This window comes from Hydractinia symbiolongicarpus, chromosome 8 (genome assembly GCF_029227915.1).
Source record: "Hydractinia symbiolongicarpus strain clone_291-10 chromosome 8, HSymV2.1, whole genome shotgun sequence".
NCBI classification, from domain to species: Eukaryota; Metazoa; Cnidaria; class Hydrozoa; order Anthoathecata; family Hydractiniidae; genus Hydractinia; species Hydractinia symbiolongicarpus.
The window spans coordinates 22,519,330-22,542,236 of NC_079882.1; the positions used below are offsets into that span (position 1 = coordinate 22,519,330).

Sequence of the window (22,907 nt, forward strand, 5' to 3'; positions counted from 1 at the left end):
AAATCATTGTCTAACTAAGTGATATATTTTGTGTTGTATAGTTTTACCAAGGAATGAATAAACATGAGCAAATAAAATATGTATTTCTTGTTAAATTACACATATAACAGTCTTTTCCCGAAAACTAGCGACCTCGAAAAGTTCAGAGGCTTTTGAGTTAGGTGGTCATTTTATTTTAACATTTTTGATAATTTCTAGAATGGTCGGTTATGGCGGTTGTCAAAGCTTGTGGTTGTCTTGTAAAGTGTTATTGTTATTATATAATATCCACCGCAACTTTTTAGGGAAAATGAGAGTTGTGTCTTCAGGTTTTGATATATTCTCAATCTTTAAACCTCAATTTGTTTTTACTTGGCAGGTAACCTTTAAGAAAATTTGCAATTAAGGTTAGCTTAAAGGAGAACTAACCACTGATAACAAGTTGTGGTTGAAATGTTTATTATAATGTGAATATGAACTATGTAATTTTTTTTTTATTTTGGTGCGTTTTGGTTCTCCAGATATTTAAGATCAAAGTAGTCCTACAGTTGCCGGCATAACAGTGTCGGTTAGGACTTTCTGGTCGATAAAATATTAACTTTTGTGACGTAAGATCCCGTAAATAAAGGTATTCTAAATAAAGGAAGCGAGGGAATGCTAAACTCTGATCTAAGAGTAATTTTTTTTATCATATTTTGAAATAAATATCTTTATCCAAATAAAATGTTTCACCGTTGTAAGTATAGTTTCAGAGTTTTAGACAGAGTTATCACTTGGAAAAGTATTACGTGCATGCGACTTTATTACGAATTTTTTGAGTGTTAATTGTGTAACCTTGATTACACTTTTAAGCGCAGGGAGTGTATACATAAAATTTGGTACAAAAATACCACGGGTGTGGTTACAAAAGAGAACAGCCTCGATGTTGTTTGATGTTGTTGTTACAGATGCCTCAGCTACCCTATAGCTTACATTTAGGATTAAACTAGCATTTATAATTAATACTAAGTAAAATGGGTCAAGTTTGAATATTAAACCTTTTTCGCTATAGCTAGTTAGACTAATTATAAAAGGACAAGACTGAGCTTTATAGCTGGTGAAATATCAAAATTGAAGAGAAAAATTACATCACCGTTTTTAGCCTTATAATACACATATTTGAGAACACCTGCGGGAAATTTCATTGTTCATCAAGTTACCCAATATGGGTAATATGAAACACTTCTTTATAAAAGAACATCATTTCACGAGTAATTTCACGAGGGTTACTTTCGCACTATCTAAAATTTTTGTAGATAAACTTTTGCGATTATAATATAATTTTATATTTTTTATAATTATTCAAATTTCTTGCTGAAATTTTTTTAGGTTTAAAGCCAATGTCCTACAGTACGTGTAAATTTTTTGTTCTTACCCTATTTTCAAATAAGCTATGTAACAATGTTTTAGCAGGAAGATAAAATAAATTATTTTCAAACCGATTAGTCGCTGCAGCGATTTTGGTGTCAGGGTTATAAAAAACTATGCTTTTTGTACAAGTAAATGTTCTATTACTTCAGTAAAGTTTGAAATAATGACTTGAAACTTAGTATTATATGTTTTTAAACCGGTTTGATGAAATGAACCCAAAACCCACGTATAAATACAAAGTTGTTAGAAAGTTATTTTTTTGTTCACCTGGATCTGCGACACGGTTACTTGCACTAATCGCTCAACCTGGTGCCACTCACAATTAACTTTTTAATATCCACAGGAACTTATTCTGCAGAATGCTGAACAAGTAACAATAGGCTTCATCATAAGTCCTGTGAATGTAGGTTCATGAAAAAAATATTACACTATAAGCACTCCATTGGATTTGTGACACATTGTATACTAAGTGTGACACAGTTTACCCTATACAAAGTCTTAACCTGGACTGAGACTATGGGTCTTCCTACTACAAGTGAGTATCAATTCTTGCTGTAGTTTCCTAATTTTTAGGTATTTCATAAAAGAAAACAGAAAATCTAATAAGAAATTATTTATGAAAAAGAAACCTGGACATTTGCAAAAATTCATTTATGAAACATAGGTTTCTATTTGTAGTGAGAACATATTTAATCAACATACAATGCCTTGCATACCTAACTAGCTATATTACGCAAGTCTTGACTGTTCATTGCTAGCTATGGGTGGTCCAAAATAACTAGCTAGCTAGTTACCTTTATTTAAAATGACAAAATACTTTGAAACATCTTTTATGTTGCATTCATAAGAAAGGGGTTTCTGTTCTTTAATCATCATTGTAGGGTGCTTCAAATTCTTGTAAATCCAATGAAAAAATTGTTTAAAATTTCCCCTTTTTCCCCTTGCACTACTCATGGCATTTCTTTGCATTGTTTTCGATTCTAAGTCATGATTCCGTAGCTTTCCACCGCAAAGTTCAGTTGTGTCTCGTTCAAAAGTTTCCTGCGCTAGTCAATATGATGAACAACGTCAATAAACCCTGGATAATTTTGAAAAAATGTGGTTCTGCCTTATGATTTTCAGATTTTTTGCAGCTGTTATTAGCATGATTTAGCCCTCGAGTGCCACCCTCGTATATATAGGGAAAAATGTCTTTTAATTTGCTAACTTTGAAAATAGAACTTCAATTGATTGTGCGCATTAAAGTGCACTGAAAGCAATATTGTGGTAGCAAAACAAAACAAAAGCAGTCTCAAAGTTTTTCTTTGTTTACCTACTTTGGCATGTTGTTAAAATAGTTGAAAATTATTTCTTTTTTTATGATATTGTTCTACTGGAAATTAACTTCCTCGCGATAAATTATAATCTCTTTTAGGAGACTAAGAATTTAGTGCATCCTCTCTAGCCCTAGTGAGTATGCACGCTGTGTGACGTCAATAATCAACAAAATATGTACAAACTAAGTTTTTTTCGTCAGTTCTTTTTTAAGATAAATTGTATACTTACTAGTCGTTATCCCGTGGAAAAATCCACGGGTTCGCCCGTCCTTTTTATACCGCATTGCGTGCGTCTCGCTACCTGCACAGTTAAGCTACCATTTTGCGTGACAGACGGACGGACGGACGGACGGACGGACAGACGTATACGGGTATTATAATATAGATAGAAATGTCAAATGTCAAGAGGCTGTGATGAAGCAATAACCAAAATGGCTAATTTTAATAACGTTTATCAAAACAGCTTTCTAAAAACTTGAAAACACCAGGAAAATACGGTTAGTATCAAGTATTAAGTAGTATTAACTAACATATGAGAGAGCACAAAGTATCAAGTACAATACTTTGTGCTCTCTCATATGTTAGTTAAGTTAGTTGGTATGAACGTTGGGATTAAAACTTACGAAAAATGTTATACATATTAGACAACTTGAGAACGTTTAAGAACAGGAAAAAAAAGAAGCTAATCAGCTTGATTGCTTTATCATATAAGAAAGAAAATAATGTTATCTAAAATTGCTGTTACACTACCAATTTTAACTGGAATATACCTAAAGCTTTTAAATAAGGTCACCTTCTATTTCTTCTAGTTTTTAAATTTTCTCCGCCTACAATTTTTGAAGTAAAAAAGATTAAAAAGAATGACAAAGGACACATTGTATTACCACAAAACTACGTAATAATTTGAAAAATGGACTCGCCATAACAACCTAGTTATACTTACTCAGCTAAATTATACGGGAGCAGCTCCTTACATTTTCTTCTCCTTCTTTAGAAAAAGGTGACATAGGAACGTATTTTGTTACGAAACATCCAAAATTTAGTGGTATAAGTATGTGTATATACCGAAGTTTAAAAAAGTGATTCAACGTTACACGTACAATATTACATAACCACAACATCAATCATATTTGATCAACTAATACACAGGACTAAAAATAAATATGAAAAAAGTCGAAAAATATTTTTATTTTGGTGCACTAATGGCAAGGAAAATTCTGAAGCATAAAAATTCTCATAAATTGCAAGTTAAGATCAATTTGACGTTGATCAACCATGTAAACCTCCCCCTCTTAAAATAAAAAATAAACTAAAACTAAAATAAATAAATGATTTTATTTGCATTTATAACTTATGAAATAAATAGTTAATAGGCTTAAATACACAATCATCTTAATGTGTATACAGACATATAATGAAGAAAAGCACTTGCGCGCATTTAAAAATACAACTTTCATTTTTAAATGATCATTTTTTTTTTCGAGATCAATTGTTTTACTCACTTAAGCACAATCACATGATCCTTATCGAAATTCAATTAAAAGAAATTAGGTTCGTAAACATGTTGGAAGCTGAACCTACCATTTTGTTAACGTAGCAGGAAAAAGAGTGTATATGGAATGCTGTGTCAACAAATTCTTAAAAAACAAGTTAATTTTACATAAAAGAGCTTAATTTTTCAAAAATCGAGAAAATTTTATAAATTTCGGTAGGATTATCCTCAGAACTTAAACTCACGACAAAGCTTTATTTTACTAAGAGAAAACATTCTTTGACGTTTGGACACGTGATTAACCTGATTTCTCGATTTTTCATCAGACTGTACCCCAAGATCGGATTTTTGGGCAAGTTTTGGCCTGTTTTCATTTGAAATATAAAAAAGTGAAAGTTTGTTAAATACCTTATTCCATGAAATTAACGAGTCAAGAAATAAACGCGAATTAAATTAACGGTCATGAAATTAACGTGGTTTAATGAAATTATTTTTAAACAGGCATTTAATTAACGCAGTTGGGCAAGGTTGTATTTAAAATGCACTTAATTGACGCAAATTTTAGAATATGCGATATCACATGAAGCAAAACTTACAGCAACAGTCGACTCCACGGTAGTAAATGGTAGTAAGTAACGGTAGTAAATAAAAATTTTCGTTGTTTGGAAAGACAATGGCAAAAATTTCAAAATTTTGGAAGAGGAAGTATGATTTTAGTTAATTTTCCACTTGGATCAAGAGTATGAATATTATACAAAAGCTATTTTAAAAAAGATTGTTGAAAAGGAGAACACGGTTGAGATATCGTCGAATGAGTAAGACATAGTAGAAAATTTGTTAAAAAAATTGCATTGTTGTTTTTTAGGGTTTTATATATTAAAAAAGTATTTTTATATAGTAAAAAAGTCACCAAATTAACTGTATTACAACTAACGAGTCATAAAATTAACAGTCTTTAAATTAACAATGCATTTAATTAACGGTCATTAAATAACGCGAATTTTGAAAACCGTGTAAATTTCATGACTCGTTAATTTCATGGAATAAGGTAACTTTTCTTTCGCTACCAAAAAGAATTGAAGAGAATTTGTTTTGAAACTAAAGTAATTAAATTTTAAGTAGTGGTATTTTTGCATATTTCTGGTCAGGTAAGTAGCGTTTGAAATAATCTAATCGCATTTTCTATTATACCGGCTTTTTGAAATTTGAGAAAAATGGGGATGTTGAGGTCAGCAAGAATTAACGAATTTTGAGAGTTGAAATTTAATCAAATAACGAATTTATACTGGTTTGGACGACGTGAAACATATTTTGTTTATTTCTGTTATATTTGCTTATACCGGTTAAGGAAACATATTTTTTTCAAAATGTTTGTATGTATGTTGTGCTTTAAATAAATTTAGTCTAACAAGAGTGTTTTATTTTTGATGTACCAGGAGAAAATATGATAATAACTTAACCTTCTCCGAATTTATGTTTGTCATTCGTTTGGAAGCGCAAAAAACATTTGCGGAGACTATTATGTCAGCACTGCGTCAAATTTCTTGATATAGCTGACAATTTATCAAGACTAGGTGTCTGTAAAAGGCATAGTAGATGTTTTTATTTTCCTATTAAGTTGCCGAAAAAATCAATGTCTCAAATGTTAATCGACAAATTAAGCGTCGTGATGTCAATAACATTATATTAACTTTAATAGCTTCCTTTAAATTAAATAAGCAATTACAATACACTTATTAATTTAATGCCAAATAATTTGGGAACAAGGTAACCACGTAACGTAACCACGTTAATTTTTTCATACCGCGCGCTTAACTATGGACCACCAGGGAATAAAATAGGACCAATTTCATAAAGTTGGGACAAGCACTGATTCGGCACAGATGTGAGATTGAAAATTAATTTTTAAACTTTAATATCTTAACTTATATCAAAAGCATATACATTTTCCCGATCAGCGTTTTAAAAGAATATTTTGGACATTACTCTTCGCTTACGTCAGCCAAACTCTTAGAACTCTTTAACCGTTCCTTGCAAGTACACGATCCTGTAAATGTTCTTCATCTGTGTTTCAAACTCTACACAAAAGGCAAAAGCTAACAAAATCTCCCAACAAACTTTTTCCTGCACTGACAGGTCATTGCTGGCGTTATCAAATTTCAAGTGACGGATCTTTTCAATTTTTCGACTGCTTTGAAGCCAAATACCTCGGACACCATGTGCTGAGGTAAGACGGGTTTTGTCGTATGGGTACGAAGGGACAACCTGGGACTAAATTGGAAAAGTTTTGCAAACCTGTGTCCCTAAATCTGTTTCGGAATTAACAGGATAATGACATCATCTAAAAACCGTAAGATTCCAAAACTTCTGTAACTCTTTGTCAATGATTATTTATGAAGCATTGACACTGATTTTTAACGATTGTGGAAACAAATGCCTGTCTGCTCCTGCAACACTACACGTATTGCAGATTGTAGTGGGTTTAAGTGAATTTAGCTTCCTTCTATTGAGGACCGTTGTTACCTGGTTGATTCTATAATTTTCGAGACCTGTACGAGAAAGGCAACGGGTATGCAAATTTCTTAAAGAAGTTTTGTGTCTAAACAGGTCCTTGTTGACGTCAGTAAAATTTAAGGACGTCTTTTTTCACTGTTGTCCTGCCTTGGTAGATTTTTCAACGGGCCTTCAAGGAAATAAAATATTAACGAAAACCGTGTGGGCCTAAGATGCCTTTCCTAGTGACAGGATTGTTTGTTACCGGTTGGACGTTGTATTCCATTATTTCTACACATAATTGTGATAAAGAAAACCAATTGGCAGATGTACTGCGAATGGAACCACAAACAAACTTTGTTAAAAATGGTGAGGAATAGAAATGCCCATGAAGATATATGTGATACAGCTTGCTCAATAAATATATCTGGTTATTAAAGGCCTTTTTGTGACGAGGTTAACGGACTTAAAAAAGTGCTGTTTTGTTTCTTGGAAATAAACCGTCTAAATTCTGAAACTCGTAGAGTATATATAATCCAAAATAGTTATGTATGTAACTTTGTAATTCGGTTACATCGGTATGAAAAATACTCAATTATAAATATTAAACGTTCCAAATCAATAACATCTTTCTTTCTCGATAAGCTGAAAGCAGAAACCACAACCATGCCTAAATGAGTACTGCAGTTAAGCCAATACACTAGTTCGTAGTTTCGGCGAATTATTGCTTAAATAAATCTTTTTTTGCTCTTCTTAAAAACTAAAGAAAGGAAGCAAACTATTATAAATTAAGAAGGCTCTGACCATGAAATAAAAAGAAAAGTTACAATTACTACACATATGTTTCAAGTAGGGTCACTGGCAAAAACATAGTTAATTTTCATGCCGTGGGACTAATTATTTCTTCAGAAAATTAGAAATATTCATAATGTCCATTGTGAAAGCCTTATTAAATTCATTCTGTTTACTTCCTTTTTTCAACAGAAAACGAGAGAACAACTTAAACTGTGAAGAGGTGTATTGCTGATGGCATTAAATATCACAAACATGGTAACCCTCTTAAATGTAAATATATAACCAAAACCTTGGATAAAAAGTATTACAGCATGCATTATAGCGAATTGAAGCATATCTGCGAATAACGAGACATTTTAGCAAAGTGGATGCGTTCATTTTCTTCTGATGTAACCAAAAACCTTATATCCAATTTGTTAACGTTATTGTTAACTTTGCAACATAATTTTATCCCCTCTTTTGCTGAATTTCATGGACGGGCGAAGCCGCAGATGTTTTCGAACCTAACAACGATTCTATTATATTAATACCTTGTTATTTTGTTACGCCATAAGTTAATGTGTTTATTTGGATTAGAAGTAGCATGTCGAAAAGTTTATTGACGTTAAATGAAGACGTGAATCCAATACACTGACCGTACTATTTCTAAAACTAGTTGATAAGGCCCTCAGAAATATCTACTGAGGCAAAAAAAATATTGGTTGCTTAAATTGTGATTACGTCAGCTATGACCCATTGATGCACAGTAAAATTTTTATACCTTTTGGACAAACGGTTGATCGAGCTATATGAATATGGTTTGAATTTCATTTCATGTAGTCCCTTCCAAGCTATTTAGCCTCAAACATAAAAAAGCGATTCAATGGCTTTGCTAATTTAAAATTGCTAATTTACCTTACATCAAACCGTTACATCAAATTTTACTAACATATTATACTGTTTACAATATACTGTTCACAATATGTCGAACTGATTATAAGTGTAGAAAATTACTAAAATGTGTAAAAAGTTCTTGCTTACAAAAAGAAATAAAAAAGAAAATATAAAAACCAAACTATAAGGTAACCGCCCAGCGATTTTCTGATAAAACCCATAAAAACACGAAACGGTTTTACTTTGAAACAGCAATACAAATCCACATCTTGTAATAGGCGAGAAAAACAATGTTTTATATGGATATGTACAAGAAAAAGCTGCGCATGAGTAAAACGAACCGCAAACGATGGCAGTGAGGATTTTTAATTATTTTCTGATTTTGTGACATAAGAATAAAGAACTTCCCAAAACCTGTTCCTTCATCCTTCCTAAATGAACAAAAATCTTAAATACATTTTAATTAATTAGAAATAATTGCAACTGAAAACACCAAAATATTATTCAAAATGCACTAATATTCTACATTAAAAAAGAAGCGCTTATTCCAGTCTCACATGATTAATTACATATTTCATGTTTCTTTACAAAACAGTTTGTCATATGGCCGCTTGATCAAATAGATGGTATTCTTATTGTTTCTGGGATCAAGGTAACGCTCCGCTGTAAATGTTTACAAATTAATTAATTGGTCTCTTTCTGTTGCGCTAGGAATTAATTAAAGTTGGAGTACGTTGCAAATGAATCCAAGTACTTATTCAACACGGTGTAAATGAACTGATACTGTCGCTAAAAGAGAAAATGAGTGAATAAATACAGTGTGCGGAAATTCAAATGTCTTCTAAGTTTATTCATTTATTTTTTATTCTTTCATTTAATTGACTCACTTAGTGATTCATTTTTTCAATATTTCATTCATTACTCGTTATTTTATTTATTGCTTTTCCTAGTGGATCTGACATTATTATTAGGACTTTAAACTTGACTTACCATGTTTTCAACAAACTCAGGTCTTGCTAATCTCATTCTTCGTACAGTTTGAGACACATCAGCATGCTGTTCAACTTTCAGTTGGTCCAATGCATTCATACACGCTATGAAAGTTCCACTACGATTTGCACCATCACTTAAAATACAGAACAAAATATTTGTCGATACAACTATTCTGTTGCTTCATCAATGTGAAGGGTGTTGGAAATAAAAATTTTATCACCTGCAGGTAACCAATATGGTGCCATCTCCATATGCGACTTTAAAACTTCACCAATTAAAGTGAGCAAAGAACTACAATCAGGAATATCATGGTTTGGCCAATTTAATTGCAATTTATTAACTTTGCGATGATTCTAAATTTAGGAATAGTATAATTGAATCAGTCAATAATTTAACGCTGATACAGACGAAAAAACAAATTATCTTGCGTGATAAACTAAGTTTTTCTTGTTTCAACATCAACTGCTAGAAGTATTCAAATGTAACTAGCTGTAACTATGTCAAAACAATATAACAAACAACGAAATTTCTTCGTAATTACGTCTTTTTTGAATTCTTTAAGACACGCTATTTTAAGTTTCTGATGAATGCTCATGGTGATTTATTATTGCTGGAAACTTGGACTTCATTTATTTGTTAAACACTTGAACACACAGTCAGTAATCTCATGAAAGGATTGTAAGGCAGACATAATTAGTCATGTGACATTTCTTGCCATTAAATTATCTTAATTCAGGTTTTAGCATCAGAACAGCAAAAGCTAGAGAGATAAGCTGTTTTTTCTATTCATTACAAAATGTATATGTAATCGCACGTTTACGAGTGCAATTAGGAAATAATCGAACGAGTATTTTTTTTTACTTTTAATTTTCTGAGTCCGTTAGGACGAGGATAAATTTAAAAAGCAAAAAGAATTACGAGTTCGATTATTTCCTAATTGCACTCGTAAACGTGCGATTACATATACATGTTGCAATCAAAAATTCTATCTGTTTTGCCCTTTTTAAGGGCATAAGTATACGTACGTAAAGAAATTGCAAACCGTTTTGTTTGATATAATGAAGGACTGCACATTGATATCACCAACACGAGTGCTTGATTCAACATTTACTGTAAGATTACCAAACTCTTCTGATCCCTCAACTGGACAAAAGGATATATAGTTATGATAATTCTCGTCAGTGCTAATAACACCACAATCGTAGTCACATTGTTTGCCATGATAGCCTCCTAAAAATCCTCCAATGTTTCAACTAATGGTGCTTGCGTAGCAATTATACCATCTTTCTTTTTGTAACCATTAACAAAGACAGCGTTGATATAATCGGTAGAATTTGTGGTTTGAGGCACATATGCACGAAAAAAGTCCCCTTAAGCAAGGGAAAATTGGGTATAGCTTATATTATATTACTAACTTGTCCTTAAATTGATGCAAAAGTAAAGTTGAATAAATCAGTGCTTACTTGCTAGTATATTTGGATATCGGTTTTTCGCTACATTTTCCTCTAACAAAGCAGCTTTATAATTTTCTTGACCAAAAGGTATATTAACGCTGTTTAACCTCTCAAATTCATTTTCCAGAAGGAACATTCCATTTTTTTTATATTAATTCTCGGAAAGTGCTTTGAAATTCTGATGACATTATTCCAGTGTAACCACAACACAGTGCTTCGTAAATGACACTGTAAACAAATTTATACTGTTCAATTCTTTGCACCATTTGTACGCGATCTTCTCGAATACTTTCAAAGTTGTTGTATATATCAACAAGCTGCTTTGTTCTAACCAAGTGCAGCATTGCATCAATGATGATGTATGATCCAGTCCTACCAACACCAGCACTACAATGCACAAGAAGTTGCTTCCCACTTTCATATGGGATAAGCTGTCTCACCCGATAGCAGAAATTTAGCAGCAACGTGGGGTAGTCTGGACAACCGTGGTCAGGCCACGACGTAAAGTGAAAATGCGTAATCTGATGCTTATTATTTTCGTAACACACTTTTATTTTACGAATTACATAGTCAGCATGTACTTGTACGTCAATCACTTCCACTTCAATGCCATTATAAACCTCTTTTCCATTATTTATTGGCCAATACTGCTCACACTTTCGTTTGCCCTCTTCTGATATCTTTGTAAGCATGACAATAGCTGCAGGTTTTTCACCAAGCACCATTCGCCAGAAATCAAAAATTGTTCCCTTTTTTGGTCCTTGAGCAGCAATATAATCAACTTGTCCATTATAGTTCTGAATATAGTTTGCATTAATGTAATCACTAGTCCCTTTACCAGTAATTTTCTGCAAGACAACGCGAGTATGGTCGTACGCTGTGACGTTCGAGTAACGATTTTTTTCTTTATTTTTAGGCATTGATCCAACTTTATGTTCATGTAAATGTTCCAATGAAATACTTTTAAATTGCTTTACAATGTCTGAGCTGATTTTATCCTTGTGTTCCAAATAAAATGACAAAAACTCTTGAACAGAAAGAGGTGGAAATGCCGGCTTCGCTGCAACAATATAGTAAGATTCGTTTGGTAGACCTTTAATAAGAAATAATATTAGCTAATAATTGTTCAAAACCACTTTTAAAAGCGACTACATAGAACTTATTATCCATCCGACCTGCTTAGTCGTCTTTATAAACAGTTTCATGTGATTTTAAGTCATTGTGACCTTTCATTTCTATAGAAGTTGAGGAAACACGCTTGTTGCAAGAGTTCTTCAAGGTTTTACGTCGTCTAAATAAACAAGATATGTATTTCAAAAAAGTTACACAATGTATTTTTTTTTCGAAAATTTAATCTGGCCTAAAAAATCTTGGTGTTGTTTTCGAGGAAGTTTAGTGTTATCTAGGTTAGGATCTGTCCAACTTATTAATAAACATATCATTTACCTAAAAGTACAAATGACTACAAGAGTCCTTAATGTGGCACTAGGTAGAAAAGGGGGTGGGGGCTGAAGCATAAAGTACCAGCCGCCTCTTTGACTAGGCTGAACATTTAATGGGCATATGATGTAGTAGTAAAACTTATCGTAACTTTCAGTGTAATGAAAAAGTGCAAAATTTTGTATTTATTTGGGGTTACCGCGTTCTTGGAACAGGGGTAAGTTCCTTGAATTTGAAATCGGATGACACCAACATAAGTGTTGAAGCAATATGACGTAATTCTTTGCAACTTTTATCTTCAAATGTAGTATTATACAGTTCAGTACCACCGAGGAGTTTTGTAGAGAGAGGAAATACATTTTTTATACTCTTTTTAAGCCTCCTTGGTGCCACCAATATTTTTATATAGTAAACGTCGTTAAAATTATTTTTGTGTGACACTAATATTTTTGTATAGTCACACATAGAAATTTAAATATATTGTGACGTAAAAGAAATGGCCTATTTTTGATATGTGTGACCATAGTCATAAAAAAGAGAGACGGGTTCAAGTCGGGTTTGCCTTCTTATGTCTATGGTGTGAAAATCCTTTTGACGTTAGTTTTACTTTATTTTGAAGCGTTTTTTTCACAGAATGTCCACTAAGACAGTAAACGCTTGCTTTTAGTAATTATCCCAGTTGTTGAGCTTTTTGCTTGCCCTGTTAATCGCCGCTTTCTTGTAAACTTTGCGCATAAGGAAAAAGGTGTAGTTAACTTTCACATTGATGTGATAATTTACAAGCATCTTCTTGATTGAAATATACCTTCTCATGAAAAGGATTACAATGACAAATACAATGATGACAGCGTCACCAGCAGCTGCAACACCTGCTATTAATCCAATACTTGATGATACTGTTGGCTCCACATGTTTGGGAATCACTTTCATGTCTAAAATAACAAAATTGTGTATGAAATGCGTCACAACGAGTTAACTTAGGTAATTTCAAGGTTTGTATACAGTTAAAATACGGTTCGATAATTCATTTTTCATATTCCCTAATGGAAGTTTTATTTTATTTTAATAAAGCTAACTAAAGTTGATTTGTCGCTGATGTTTAATTAAATTTTAAGCCTGGCTTGTTTTTAACAGTATTTCTGTACAAATATTTTATTCAACATAAAATATAGAAGCATAAGAGCATGATGCTTGAGAAGAAAGAATACAGGTGAAAGCAATTATAATCACAAACAAGAATTTGTGTAAATTAACCAGCGTGTTTAGATAAGTAAACTTACCTATCAGGATTCCTTGAGAGAGATTGGAAAAATAATTGATGTTATTAAAACCATACTTTGTAATATCCTATTTAAAATTTAAAATATATGGGTAAATAAACATTCTAAACAAGTAATGGTTACGACAAAACATGTAAACCTACATTTCCATTTATAACAGCTCGAGAATACAAATAATATTTTCCCGTGGTGGATATTCTTGCATTTAAACCATAAACATCTTCTTTACCTTCCACAAAGATAAACTTAATACCGTCTGTTGTCAAATCATCAGCTTTTACGGTAGCAGCAAGAAAATAATCTAGATACTTTAATTCAGATTCGGCTTTATTTGCTAGCTGGTTTGGTAGGTTAATCTTGCGAGTTGTTGATATCACAACCTCATAATAGCTACAAGTAAACATTTACTTTTTTTTAGATGGCACAAATTCAAAAGTTGAATGTTGCCTCAGAGTTCTTTTTTTATGCTTATGCTAATTTTTGTAGAGAAAGGGAAATTTATAATAACTGACAGAGTTGTTAAATTCAACAATACTTTATTATTATAAATGTGCACAGGAAAGAATTTTTTTTAGAAAAAGCGAAATTTTTTGCTTTTTTGCGCGGATGACTAAGTTTTGCGGGAATTTATTTTTCGCCTATGACCGAACTTAAAATGTAATTGAAAATGAAAAAAAGTAACTTTTTGGTAAAGTCCTTAAACATTTCTATTGCCGATTCACATCCTTTGCTGATTGACGCCAAATCTTTCTCCCATAGTGCCTAGCTCATAAATGCTCGTCCTAAGCCTAAAATATCTTTATATTTATATATGCATGACATCTTCTAGCAAAAGGTAGCAGCTATAGCTAGCTATCTATTCTGCAAGAGGTAGATATTGTTTTTATGAGGGAACACGAGCATGCTTATAATGTTAGAATTAGATAGTAGCTACAATTTGGAAACCAACAGTATCCTCGCCCGCCAGATAGTGTAAAATACGCTCGAAGGTTACGAAAGCATAGTTAATTTAAAATCACCGTATCACCTGCAAGCATTAGTGAAAAGCAAAATCTCCGTTCTTCTATCTACTATCAAGCTTCGTAAAAATATATCATTGTTCTATTATTTTTGTCTATTTTATTATTTACAAAAATTGTAAAAAAATGAGGAATATATACTTTCCTTTTTCTTCTTTTTTGTTGCGTTTTTTGGTATATCTTCATGCACACATTACACAATTGCAGACGAACAAATGATACTCACCTGATTGGTCCGTTTTCATCTGAAGAAGAGGTCAGTGTGACAATCGTAACATTGTTTGTGTCATTAGTAAAAACAGTTTTTACTAAATCAGGTGGCGATGGATCTAATAAAAAAGTAATTATCAATAACATCATGTAGAAGATTCTATAAATCGTAAATGATTTAATCAGAACTGTTCTAATTTCTCTAAATTTTTCAAATGCACTTACCTTTTGGTTTAACATAAAAGTTGTATGGTGCAGCAGATGTTTTTACTCCTAGAATTTCCGCTGTAATATTAACTTGAACACGAGCTGCTGCAAAGGTTATGTTTGGAACATTATAAATTAAATGTGGTGTGGTGGTGTTGATAGGTGGAAAGAAGAAATTACTTTCATGTTGATAGTCCTTTGATGCTGCAATTGTAAGCTGAGGAAACAAAGCATTGCATATCTTATTGAATACATCAAACAGCTACTATTAATAATTTAAAGCTATTAAGGGTATTAAAAAACCCTAAAATAGAATTGCAGATCATGTTGTGATAACAAAATATGGCATGGCAAATATCAATTAGAACAGGTACATACATGATATTTGTCGACTGAAAGAGGATGCGAAATTGCTGCTTTCCATGTAAATGTGATTGTTGAAGAAGATATGCTTCTTTGTATTGTATGTGGCTCTTCCAAGACTGAAAATGCGAGAAAATTATTAATTTAATTACTTTGCTATTTCAGTGATTCCTAATTTCAAAAAACGACGAAGTTTCAATTTCTATTACCAAACTGACATCCTTTTAATCGAAATCTTAAACAACATCTGCCATTGTTACATGATGTTGGAGTAATGTGTAGAAAATTTGTAACGATCTAGGGATTTAACCAGTTTACAGATAATGGAGATATCCGTTCAGTGGTACCAATTAGACTCTAAAAGTAATATAAACCGAACAATCTACACGTATAGATTGGGGGAGGGAAAAAGTGGAATAAATTGAGTCATTGGTTGTCTTATTTACCACCAGTTTTTACGCAAAAAAAAACTAGCTAGGATGGTGTCTATCTAATTCAAAGATTCCCTTCATTAACGTGCTTTGATTACACTTTTCTCGTTCTTAAAATAACTTATGAACTACTTCGTGAGGCACTAGTTTATGCTCCAATTTGTTTATGCTAAAAAAAAAATTTATAATTTATTTTCTCAGAATTTAAGTTAAAAGGTGCATTACTGGTTTTCATACAGCGGAGCCTGAGGACTAGTAAAACACTTGCAGGGACAGCACAACTTAGTTTCTTGGTGACTTACTCACAACGGATTCCTTGTGTAATTCGAAAATAAAAAGGAGTGTTTAGCTTTCGCCCTGTTGTTTCTTTCCTAATTCTTTGATCGTATTTATTGTTGATTTTTTTCTTAAATCTATGTTTGACTTCTACAAAAATGAAAGGGATGTTTAGAGCAACTGTTCAAATGTGGAGCATTCATTCAAATGTGGAGCCTCTGTTAAGGCGTGGATCCATTAAGAAACATGGAGGTAATGACTAAGTGTGTAGCGACTGGTTGTGTGTTTGTAGCAACTGTATTCGCTGTATTAACTGTATTATACACTTGGAAGTTGTGGAAGAGTTATTTTTAAGACAGGCAGTACACTAAGATTTGCGGCAAATCCCCGTGTTTTCATTAAACCAAACGGGGTTGCGCTAAGTACTGCTATTGTTGGAAAGTTCTTTTTTAATACCATTTCACAGGATGTGAAGTCCACATGTGCCAACCGCTCGATCCGTGTGTGCTGCAGGTCTCAATTTAAGTGTTTATTATTGAGTAATTGAGCTGGCCAGCCCTATAGTACTCAATGTCTCTCTTTTAGCTATGATTAATAACTATTGTTTTCATATAAAACAAAACAAAACTGAGGGAAATTAATTACAAAAGCATCTAACCCTAATGTATTTGAATATGGATACACCATATTGTACTTTGTATTCTTTCACCCAGCTATCTTCATTCGAATCTCCTTGTAAAATTATTCCAGAAATTACTACTTGTTTATTAAATGCAATGTTAACATAATCGGAAGAATCTGTTCCACACCATGCATATGGACTGTCAATATCAATATTTGTTACAGATGAACCGTTACTGCTGTAGATATTCATATCTGTCAATGTTTCAAAACATACTAAAGAAAAAAAGAAATTAAAATTCAGCATGAACATTGATTGGAGCAAGACAGCGCAAAAATGCACTTTTACCTGGGTCATAACCATAAACTTCAACTTTCATACCACACTTGTTTTCACAAGTTATTGCTGTTATTTTAATATATTTCATTGTTGTGGGCTGCGATATAGAAACAAAAACAGCACCCAAATCGGCATTCTCCAAAAAATTCTAAAAATAATTTACACAGCACGAATATATGTAACACGTAACGTTTCATAATATATATATAACATATTAAATTGAATTTTATGCCAGATACTAACCTGTTCTAACTGTATGAAGTTTTCACTGTCGTTTGAATAACTTAATACATATTTTTTCACAAACCGTTTATTCCATTCTTTGTAAGAGCCTTGTATAGATATGCCAGTAACTGTTTTTGCTTTTATTAAATCAATTTGCAAATACATATTGCTACGTTCTAGAATCATCCCCTCTCCAGCAACAAATAATCTCGCTGATTTTTCATTCTGTCCATTGGGTCCAATCAACTGGGAATCCTTAATGATACCGCTTGACATACCAAGTGGTAAGAGTATTTCTAAAGAAGTATAAAAGTTGTAATTCTTTTGCATATATATCTCTATAATAACCACTCTTGTCGCTACTTAAGAAGCAGTTTGATTAATGGTAGAAAAGCTACCGAATAACAGAATAACTCAACCCTTTCTTTGATTTCAATTTAAACATATAATATTTAATTAGACCTACAAAGTTACACATTTCATTGACACACGAATTGACACAAAACTTATTAAAAGATAACGCAAAAATGATACTCAGATCGGTGACAAAAAATTTGGTCCAACCTCAATTTTTTGAGGTTATTTTAAAATTGGAAAGAACTATGAACTCGCCTTTCATTAGCAGCCGAAATGTTGCGAAAATACAACTTCTGTGTATACAAAGTCACGATACCGATCCATTATCAATGTCCAATTTTATACCATGACTAATTTTGTCATCAATTTCATGTTATTTTTTCCAGTATCATAGAAATAATGATGAAATTTTATTAAAAGTTAAAATAATAATTTAATTTTTGGTTAGTCCTACTGGCTTTGTACTGCTGCTAATTTCAGTGTTAAGATACGCGACTGATCTGTTTAGACGCAGTTTAAAAATGTTTTCCACTCCTAGAACTTTACGGGAATTAAAGCAAATAATTGAATTTTGTGTCCCCTATTAAAACATCATGCGAAGTAAGTCGCAGGATAATCAGGCAGTTCCTTACTTATTGCGCCATATAATTTTATGAATATGCATTGAGCTATATATAATATGTGTGTGTATCTTATATGCATATCTACGTAAATTCAAATTGGCCCATTTGAAGAGAACACCTGAGAAGGTTTTTATGATAAAAGAAATAGTTTTTTTGGAATAAAGTAAGCCCACTCGACTAGCTTGATATACCCTAAATTCGCCACTGCATGTGTCATGTAAATTAGGTAAAACAGATACAGACAACATTACCTGCCTAAATATGCATAGGGTATAAGATTAACAAGCAGGTTGTTACTTAAAAACATCAACAATTTTACTCACCATTCTCTAAGCAACCATAAAGTTCCATTCGCAAACATGCGTGAGCTTTATCATCGGTTCTGTGTACACGTGTTGCATACAAACGAACATGGGTAGCTACCATTGATGTTATAAACCAGTTGTATATTACATTGATGTTGTCAACATTTTCTGTGAACTTCTGAAATGTATAATTTTACAAACAGAACGAACTGACATTATAAAAAAAATAAAATTCCTTTAAAAAATCCAAAAGAACGTGTTGTGGGTGGTATTGCACTACCGGACAATCTTCACTTAAAACAAAATATTGTACTCAGTATAGTACAATTAATTGCAGTAACTGGCGTACAATTCTGTACAATTATATATAAGAAGGATATAAATAGTCCACACATTTGTTTTAAGTAGGTTGCAGGATAATCAGGTAGTAATTTATTCAGTTTATTTGAAATTATATCAATAGGACCTTGATATTAGTTTCTTCATCAAACTGATTTGAATTATAAAACTATTTTGGAAATCTTTAACGGGTTCATTACAATTTTGTGGGATTTACTTTTGAAGATCGCACGAGACCGCCATTTTTCAATTCCGTATCTATGTTTGCAGCATCTTATTTTGCATGCAAGTCAGAAATTTAAAAAAAATTGCAAGTAGAATACTTGATCATTTTTTAATACACCACAGTAATGTACACATTTACCTTGTCGTTTTGAAAACGCGTCCAATCCTTCCCATTGTTTGAGTGTTCTAATCTGAATTCCACTATAAAATTTGGAGCATGATTTGGATCACCTTGAGTAGCAATTCCATTGATTATTGTTTGATTATAAAAAAAAACCTAAAAAGAAAAAAATAATGTCAATGTAAACAATGTACAAAAGTTGTGATAAATGGAGTCTCCGCATATCCCTATTCTTCTTTTAGAAAATGTTGACAAAGATAAAGTTACTATAGATTTCCATTACACAAACTTTCAAAGTCACATTAAAGCACTTTACTTAGCCTGCGAATATTATATTGAACTATTGCTTGGTCGACAGGCACATTGTAAATGTTAATTTAACTGGATATTCGCGTTGATGGTCACAAATTTTTGCGCATTTTTGCTTTATAGCTATCACTTGAGCTCCCCATTCGTTTAAACCCGAAGTTAAAAGTAAGTTGAAACCTAATTATAATTAATTGGAAAAGACAACTGAGTGATGTTTGAAACATGGTCTTATCCGTAAGTTAATCAATGTATATAACCAACAATGTAAAATTTTGACAATTTTCTTTCGTAATTAAATTCCGTCACTTTGGCATTTGTAATTGTACCGTTACAATGGATAATGTTGGAATTCTTGATACGTCACTTAAATTTGTGTATCACTTAATGACTTTGGAAGCACTCTGGATTAAAGACATTAAACCAGATTTTAATACAAAAGCCACACATTAACCATCAAAGTCTGATTGATTATGTAGCTTGGTATACCTTAGGGATTTTATTATTATAGCTGTACTTTTTATGTTCAAGTAACCTTATAAGAACGTAATGTTAAGACTGTATGATATGTGTGTTATTGATTCCTTTTAGACTTGAAGATAAATTTAATTTTAAAATATATTGCCAAAATTATACATTGTTGGTTATATTTATTGATTAATATAATTACCGCGATGTTTTTATCGTATAAATTATCCCTAATTTTGCTCACTGTTTGAGTTATGTAAAGAATGTTGAAAACCCCTTTGACCTCTTCACAATACCTGAAACCATTCTGATTGATAACTTCTTTCACGACTACACCATGTTCCTGAAGAATAAAGTCTTCCACGCGACGGTAAAAAAAAATCCGCACTTCCAGTAGAAAATATTGAACTGTTTGATAATTGACTGGAAGTGATCAATCCATTTGCCATTCCAAGTGGAGTGCGATCTGTACATGCTTAACGAAAGGAAAATATAATTAGCTAGTAAATGGTTCCCTAAATTCTGCAGCCATTCTGGTAGAAATTGTTTCTAAACAAGTTTAATAATTTGGACACTACAGATTTTCATCAACAAATATACAAGGCAAGAAGCCGCTCAGCTTGAAAAATTGGTAAAACGTAATAATTAGAGTTAAATTAGCCGGGAAACCGGCGTCAGGAAGTAATTGGGTGACCCGGTGTTGAGCGTCCAGTAGAGCGTTTAGAGCACATACTGTTATAGTGTGTGGAGCGCTTACAATGATAAGGCCTTTCAAACGTTAAACGATGGTAAAACCTGTAGTTACACTTAAAATTCAATTACCCTAGGTTCTGACAGTCAAATAAAATTTATTTAACATATATTCTGGTTTTCACACAATTCACAAGTAATAACGCCTAAAACTGCCTAAAAATCCGATTTTGCTCGAAATTTGGGTAAATTCTGAAAAACTGCGGAAATCGGATTAATCACGTGTTCAAAAATTAAAGAATATTTCGTTGTGAGTTTCTAGTTTTAAGGACTTGAAATTTACAAGACAACTTTATTTCGTGGAGGGGAATCTTTCGGAGAATTTTGGCACGCAATTAATCCAATTACCCGATTTTTAGGGCTTTACATGAAAATCGGTAGAAAACGGATTTTCGGGCAATTTTTGCCATTTATTTAACCAAACTATGTAAAAACCAGAAAATATGTTATATAAAATTAATTTAGGAACTTTAAATAGAATGTAAAAATTTTTTTTCTGAAGGTATGTAATTTTAAGCAGATAGTGGTGTATTAGACAAATTGTGATGTCATAATCGAAGAATTTCTCTAAACTCTCCCTTAAAAATCGATCAAGATATTTGGGTGTTATTAAAAAGGAGAAAGAAAATGCTAAAAACGCTTTTTTATTATGCTAATTCTTTCTTGAAAGTTGGTAAATGAATTGTTGTAAACCACTGTGTGAATATTTGCTGTCATGTTTATCATGTTTGCTAATATCTTTATTTACTTGGCCTGGGTCATTGCATTAAAAAACTATTAAGCGCATGTTTAAAATGTGTTATGTGTGTTACTAGAAAAAGAAAGAAAACCCTACCATTTAACACAGGTGCCACATAATTCCAATACAGAAACGCTTTGATGACAATATACTTCATTATACCAGAGTGAATGTTCATTTAAAATTAATTGTTCTAAATTAACATTTGAATCAGATGATGTTTAATTAAATACTCTGGAAGCCGATTGTAACACTACAAGACATATCTCTTTGCACACTTTTTATTTTTCATTGCTATGAAATACTTTCTCTCAAACATGCATAAGACAAATTATTAACATATAAAACTTGAACTTAAAAGGAACTAAAGATTGATCCAATAATGAAATAAAAGTTATCTGTTAGAATAATGATTTGTTTATAACCTCTGCATATGCTAAAAAATATCACGCCAACTAAGCTTGTTTTTGTATGGTATATGTAAATATACAAGATATTATCTCTTCCACAAATTATAGTAATTTCCATACAATACATCATTACAGATAAAACATTGGTTATATCAGTGTTCACATGATACTCATTATTTATGATTCCATGGAAAGAAAGTGATTAAAAACTGTTTTTCTTTTTGATTGGAGTAGAATTACAGGCTGACATGGTCAACAGTAGGAGAAAAAGTGCTGTTTTTATTACAACTCTTTACCAATACTTTTAAAATGGTATATCAGGCTCATAATATACTAAAAAGTTTACTTATGCAAACTCAGTAAAGCATTAAAAAAAAACACGCCAAAATTATGTTGGTTAGCAAATTAGTAGCGTATCTTAAACCGAAACATAAAATTGCTTTAAAGACAAAATTTTAAACATTAAACAATAGTGCTTTTTGACGTTTTTAGGTTGTTAAAACTCGTTAAGCATGTGAAACGTAAGAATATTATAATAATCGTAAAGTAAATGATTGTTTTTACAGAGCAAAACGTTATATTGTAAAGTGGTTAAAGCTGTATAAAAATATATAAAAGGTTGATGGTTCTCGCTTCTTCCGTCGCTAACACTATTTTACATCAATTGATTACTGTTCTGCAGGCTATGATTCAGTTTGATAAATTAGGATTTTATGCAGAATTGATTCTTTAAGGAACGCAAATATTTTGAATTCATCTAAGCTATTTTGATTTTGTTTGTTTGGGAATATTTCCGACTTTAAGAGTAACTCCATCTGTAGCCTAGATAGTTTAAAAGTAGGTTAATTTTGAGCTCATGCAGAAGATATTTAAGACCTAGAGCTACATTTGTTAAAAACCACAGTATTCGCAGGACCAAACTATAGTAGTCAGTCTCGAATGTTTAGTGCCAGAATAGAACATAATAATTTCCGCCCTCCGTTTCAAATATAGATGGATTCAAAAGACGCAACACGTTTTTATAAAAAAATCATAATCGCTGGGTTT

At 32.0% G+C, this 22,907-nt stretch overlaps 5 protein-coding genes across 6 annotated transcripts; all 5 read right to left on the reverse strand.

The window, feature by feature from the left end:
• Nucleotides 1-8,182: 8,182 nt before the first annotated feature.
• LOC130653851 (receptor-type tyrosine-protein phosphatase epsilon-like) lies at nucleotides 8,183-11,975 on the reverse strand. The gene is made up of 6 exons (XM_057456352.1): nucleotides 11,942-11,975; nucleotides 10,815-11,898; nucleotides 10,394-10,721; nucleotides 9,572-9,704; nucleotides 9,349-9,484; nucleotides 8,183-9,147 (listed from the first exon to the last, which is right to left on the reverse strand). The coding sequence occupies exons 1-2, from the start codon at nucleotides 11,973-11,975 to the stop codon at nucleotides 10,952-10,954; spliced, it is 981 nt and encodes a 326-aa protein (XP_057312335.1). The 3' UTR covers nucleotides 8,183-9,147; nucleotides 9,349-9,484; nucleotides 9,572-9,704; nucleotides 10,394-10,721; nucleotides 10,815-10,951.
• Nucleotides 9,073-10,941, reverse strand: LOC130653850 (receptor-type tyrosine-protein phosphatase alpha-like). The gene is made up of 6 exons (XM_057456351.1): nucleotides 10,815-10,941; nucleotides 10,632-10,721; nucleotides 10,394-10,494; nucleotides 9,583-9,704; nucleotides 9,349-9,484; nucleotides 9,073-9,147 (listed from the first exon to the last, which is right to left on the reverse strand). Exons 1-6 carry the CDS (start codon nucleotides 10,939-10,941, stop codon nucleotides 9,073-9,075), a joined length of 651 nt encoding a protein of 216 aa, XP_057312334.1.
• LOC130653852 (uncharacterized) lies at nucleotides 11,781-15,578 on the reverse strand. Its single transcript, XM_057456353.1, has 8 exons — nucleotides 15,570-15,578; nucleotides 14,980-15,223; nucleotides 14,771-14,873; nucleotides 13,669-13,915; nucleotides 13,526-13,592; nucleotides 13,051-13,177; nucleotides 11,981-12,096; nucleotides 11,781-11,898 (listed from the first exon to the last, which is right to left on the reverse strand). The coding sequence occupies exons 1-7, from the start codon at nucleotides 15,576-15,578 to the stop codon at nucleotides 11,985-11,987; spliced, it is 909 nt and encodes a 302-aa protein (XP_057312336.1). The 3' UTR covers nucleotides 11,781-11,898; nucleotides 11,981-11,984.
• Nucleotides 15,540-19,039, reverse strand: LOC130655627 (neuropilin-1a-like). 2 transcript variants are annotated; one of them, XM_057458403.1, is made up of 4 exons: nucleotides 18,521-19,039; nucleotides 17,002-17,513; nucleotides 16,690-16,928; nucleotides 15,540-15,681 (listed from the first exon to the last, which is right to left on the reverse strand). In XM_057458403.1, exons 2-4 carry the CDS (start codon nucleotides 17,078-17,080, stop codon nucleotides 15,622-15,624), a joined length of 378 nt encoding a protein of 125 aa, XP_057314386.1. In that variant the 5' UTR covers nucleotides 17,081-17,513; nucleotides 18,521-19,039; the 3' UTR covers nucleotides 15,540-15,621. The 2 variants fall into 2 exon arrangements, with proteins under 2 accessions (XP_057314386.1, XP_057314385.1); XM_057458402.1 differs by lacking the exons at nucleotides 15,540-15,681; nucleotides 16,690-16,928 and having other exon boundaries at nucleotides 17,116-17,513.
• Nucleotides 19,040-19,175: 136 nt separating this feature from the next.
• LOC130653853 (EGF-like repeat and discoidin I-like domain-containing protein 3) lies at nucleotides 19,176-21,978 on the reverse strand. Its single transcript, XM_057456354.1, has 3 exons — nucleotides 21,547-21,978; nucleotides 20,258-20,436; nucleotides 19,176-19,343 (listed from the first exon to the last, which is right to left on the reverse strand). The coding sequence occupies exons 1-3, from the start codon at nucleotides 21,626-21,628 to the stop codon at nucleotides 19,176-19,178; spliced, it is 429 nt and encodes a 142-aa protein (XP_057312337.1). The 5' UTR covers nucleotides 21,629-21,978.
• Nucleotides 21,979-22,907: the final 929 nt, after the last annotated feature.

Coding starts and splice junctions, on each gene's coding strand:
- LOC130653851 (XM_057456352.1), bottom strand. CDS start 11,975: ATGGATAATAAGTTCTATGTAGTCGCTTTTAAAA. Junction 11,899..11,941: donor CTATGTAGTCGCTTTTAAAA/GTGGTTTTGAAC, acceptor TTCTTATTAAAG/GTCTACCAAACGAATCTTAC.
- LOC130653853 (XM_057456354.1), bottom strand. CDS start 21,628: ATGAACATTCACTCTGGTATAATGAAGTATATTGTCATCAAAGCGTTT. Junction 20,437..21,546: donor TGTGGCACCTGTGTTAAATG/GTAGGGTTTTCT, acceptor CCTTTCGTTAAG/CATGTACAGATCGCACTCCA. Junction 19,344..20,257: donor ATCAATCAGAATGGTTTCAG/GTATTGTGAAGA, acceptor TTTTCTTTTTAG/GTTTTTTTTTATAATCAAAC.
- LOC130653850 (XM_057456351.1), bottom strand. CDS start 10,941: ATGTTCCTTCTGGAAAATGAATTTGAGAGGTTAAACAGCGTTAATATA. Junction 9,485..9,582: donor ATGGAGATGGCACCATATTG/GTTACCTGCAGG, acceptor CTGTATTTTAAG/TGATGGTGCAAATCGTAGTG. Junction 9,148..9,348: donor CTGAGTTTGTTGAAAACATG/GTAAGTCAAGTT, acceptor TTTCTCTTTTAG/CGACAGTATCAGTTCATTTA.
- LOC130655627 (XM_057458402.1), bottom strand. CDS start 18,623: ATGGTAGCTACCCATGTTCGTTTGTATGCAACACGTGTACACAGAACC. Junction 17,514..18,520: donor TTATGGTTGCTTAGAGAATG/GTGAGTAAAATT, acceptor ATACTTCTTTAG/AAATACTCTTACCACTTGGT.
- LOC130653852 (XM_057456353.1), bottom strand. Junction 14,874..14,979: donor CTTTTATGTTAAACCAAAAG/GTAAGTGCATTT, acceptor CTTTTTTATTAG/ATCCATCGCCACCTGATTTA. Junction 13,178..13,525: donor CTCTCAAGGAATCCTGATAG/GTAAGTTTACTT, acceptor TTGTTATTTTAG/ACATGAAAGTGATTCCCAAA.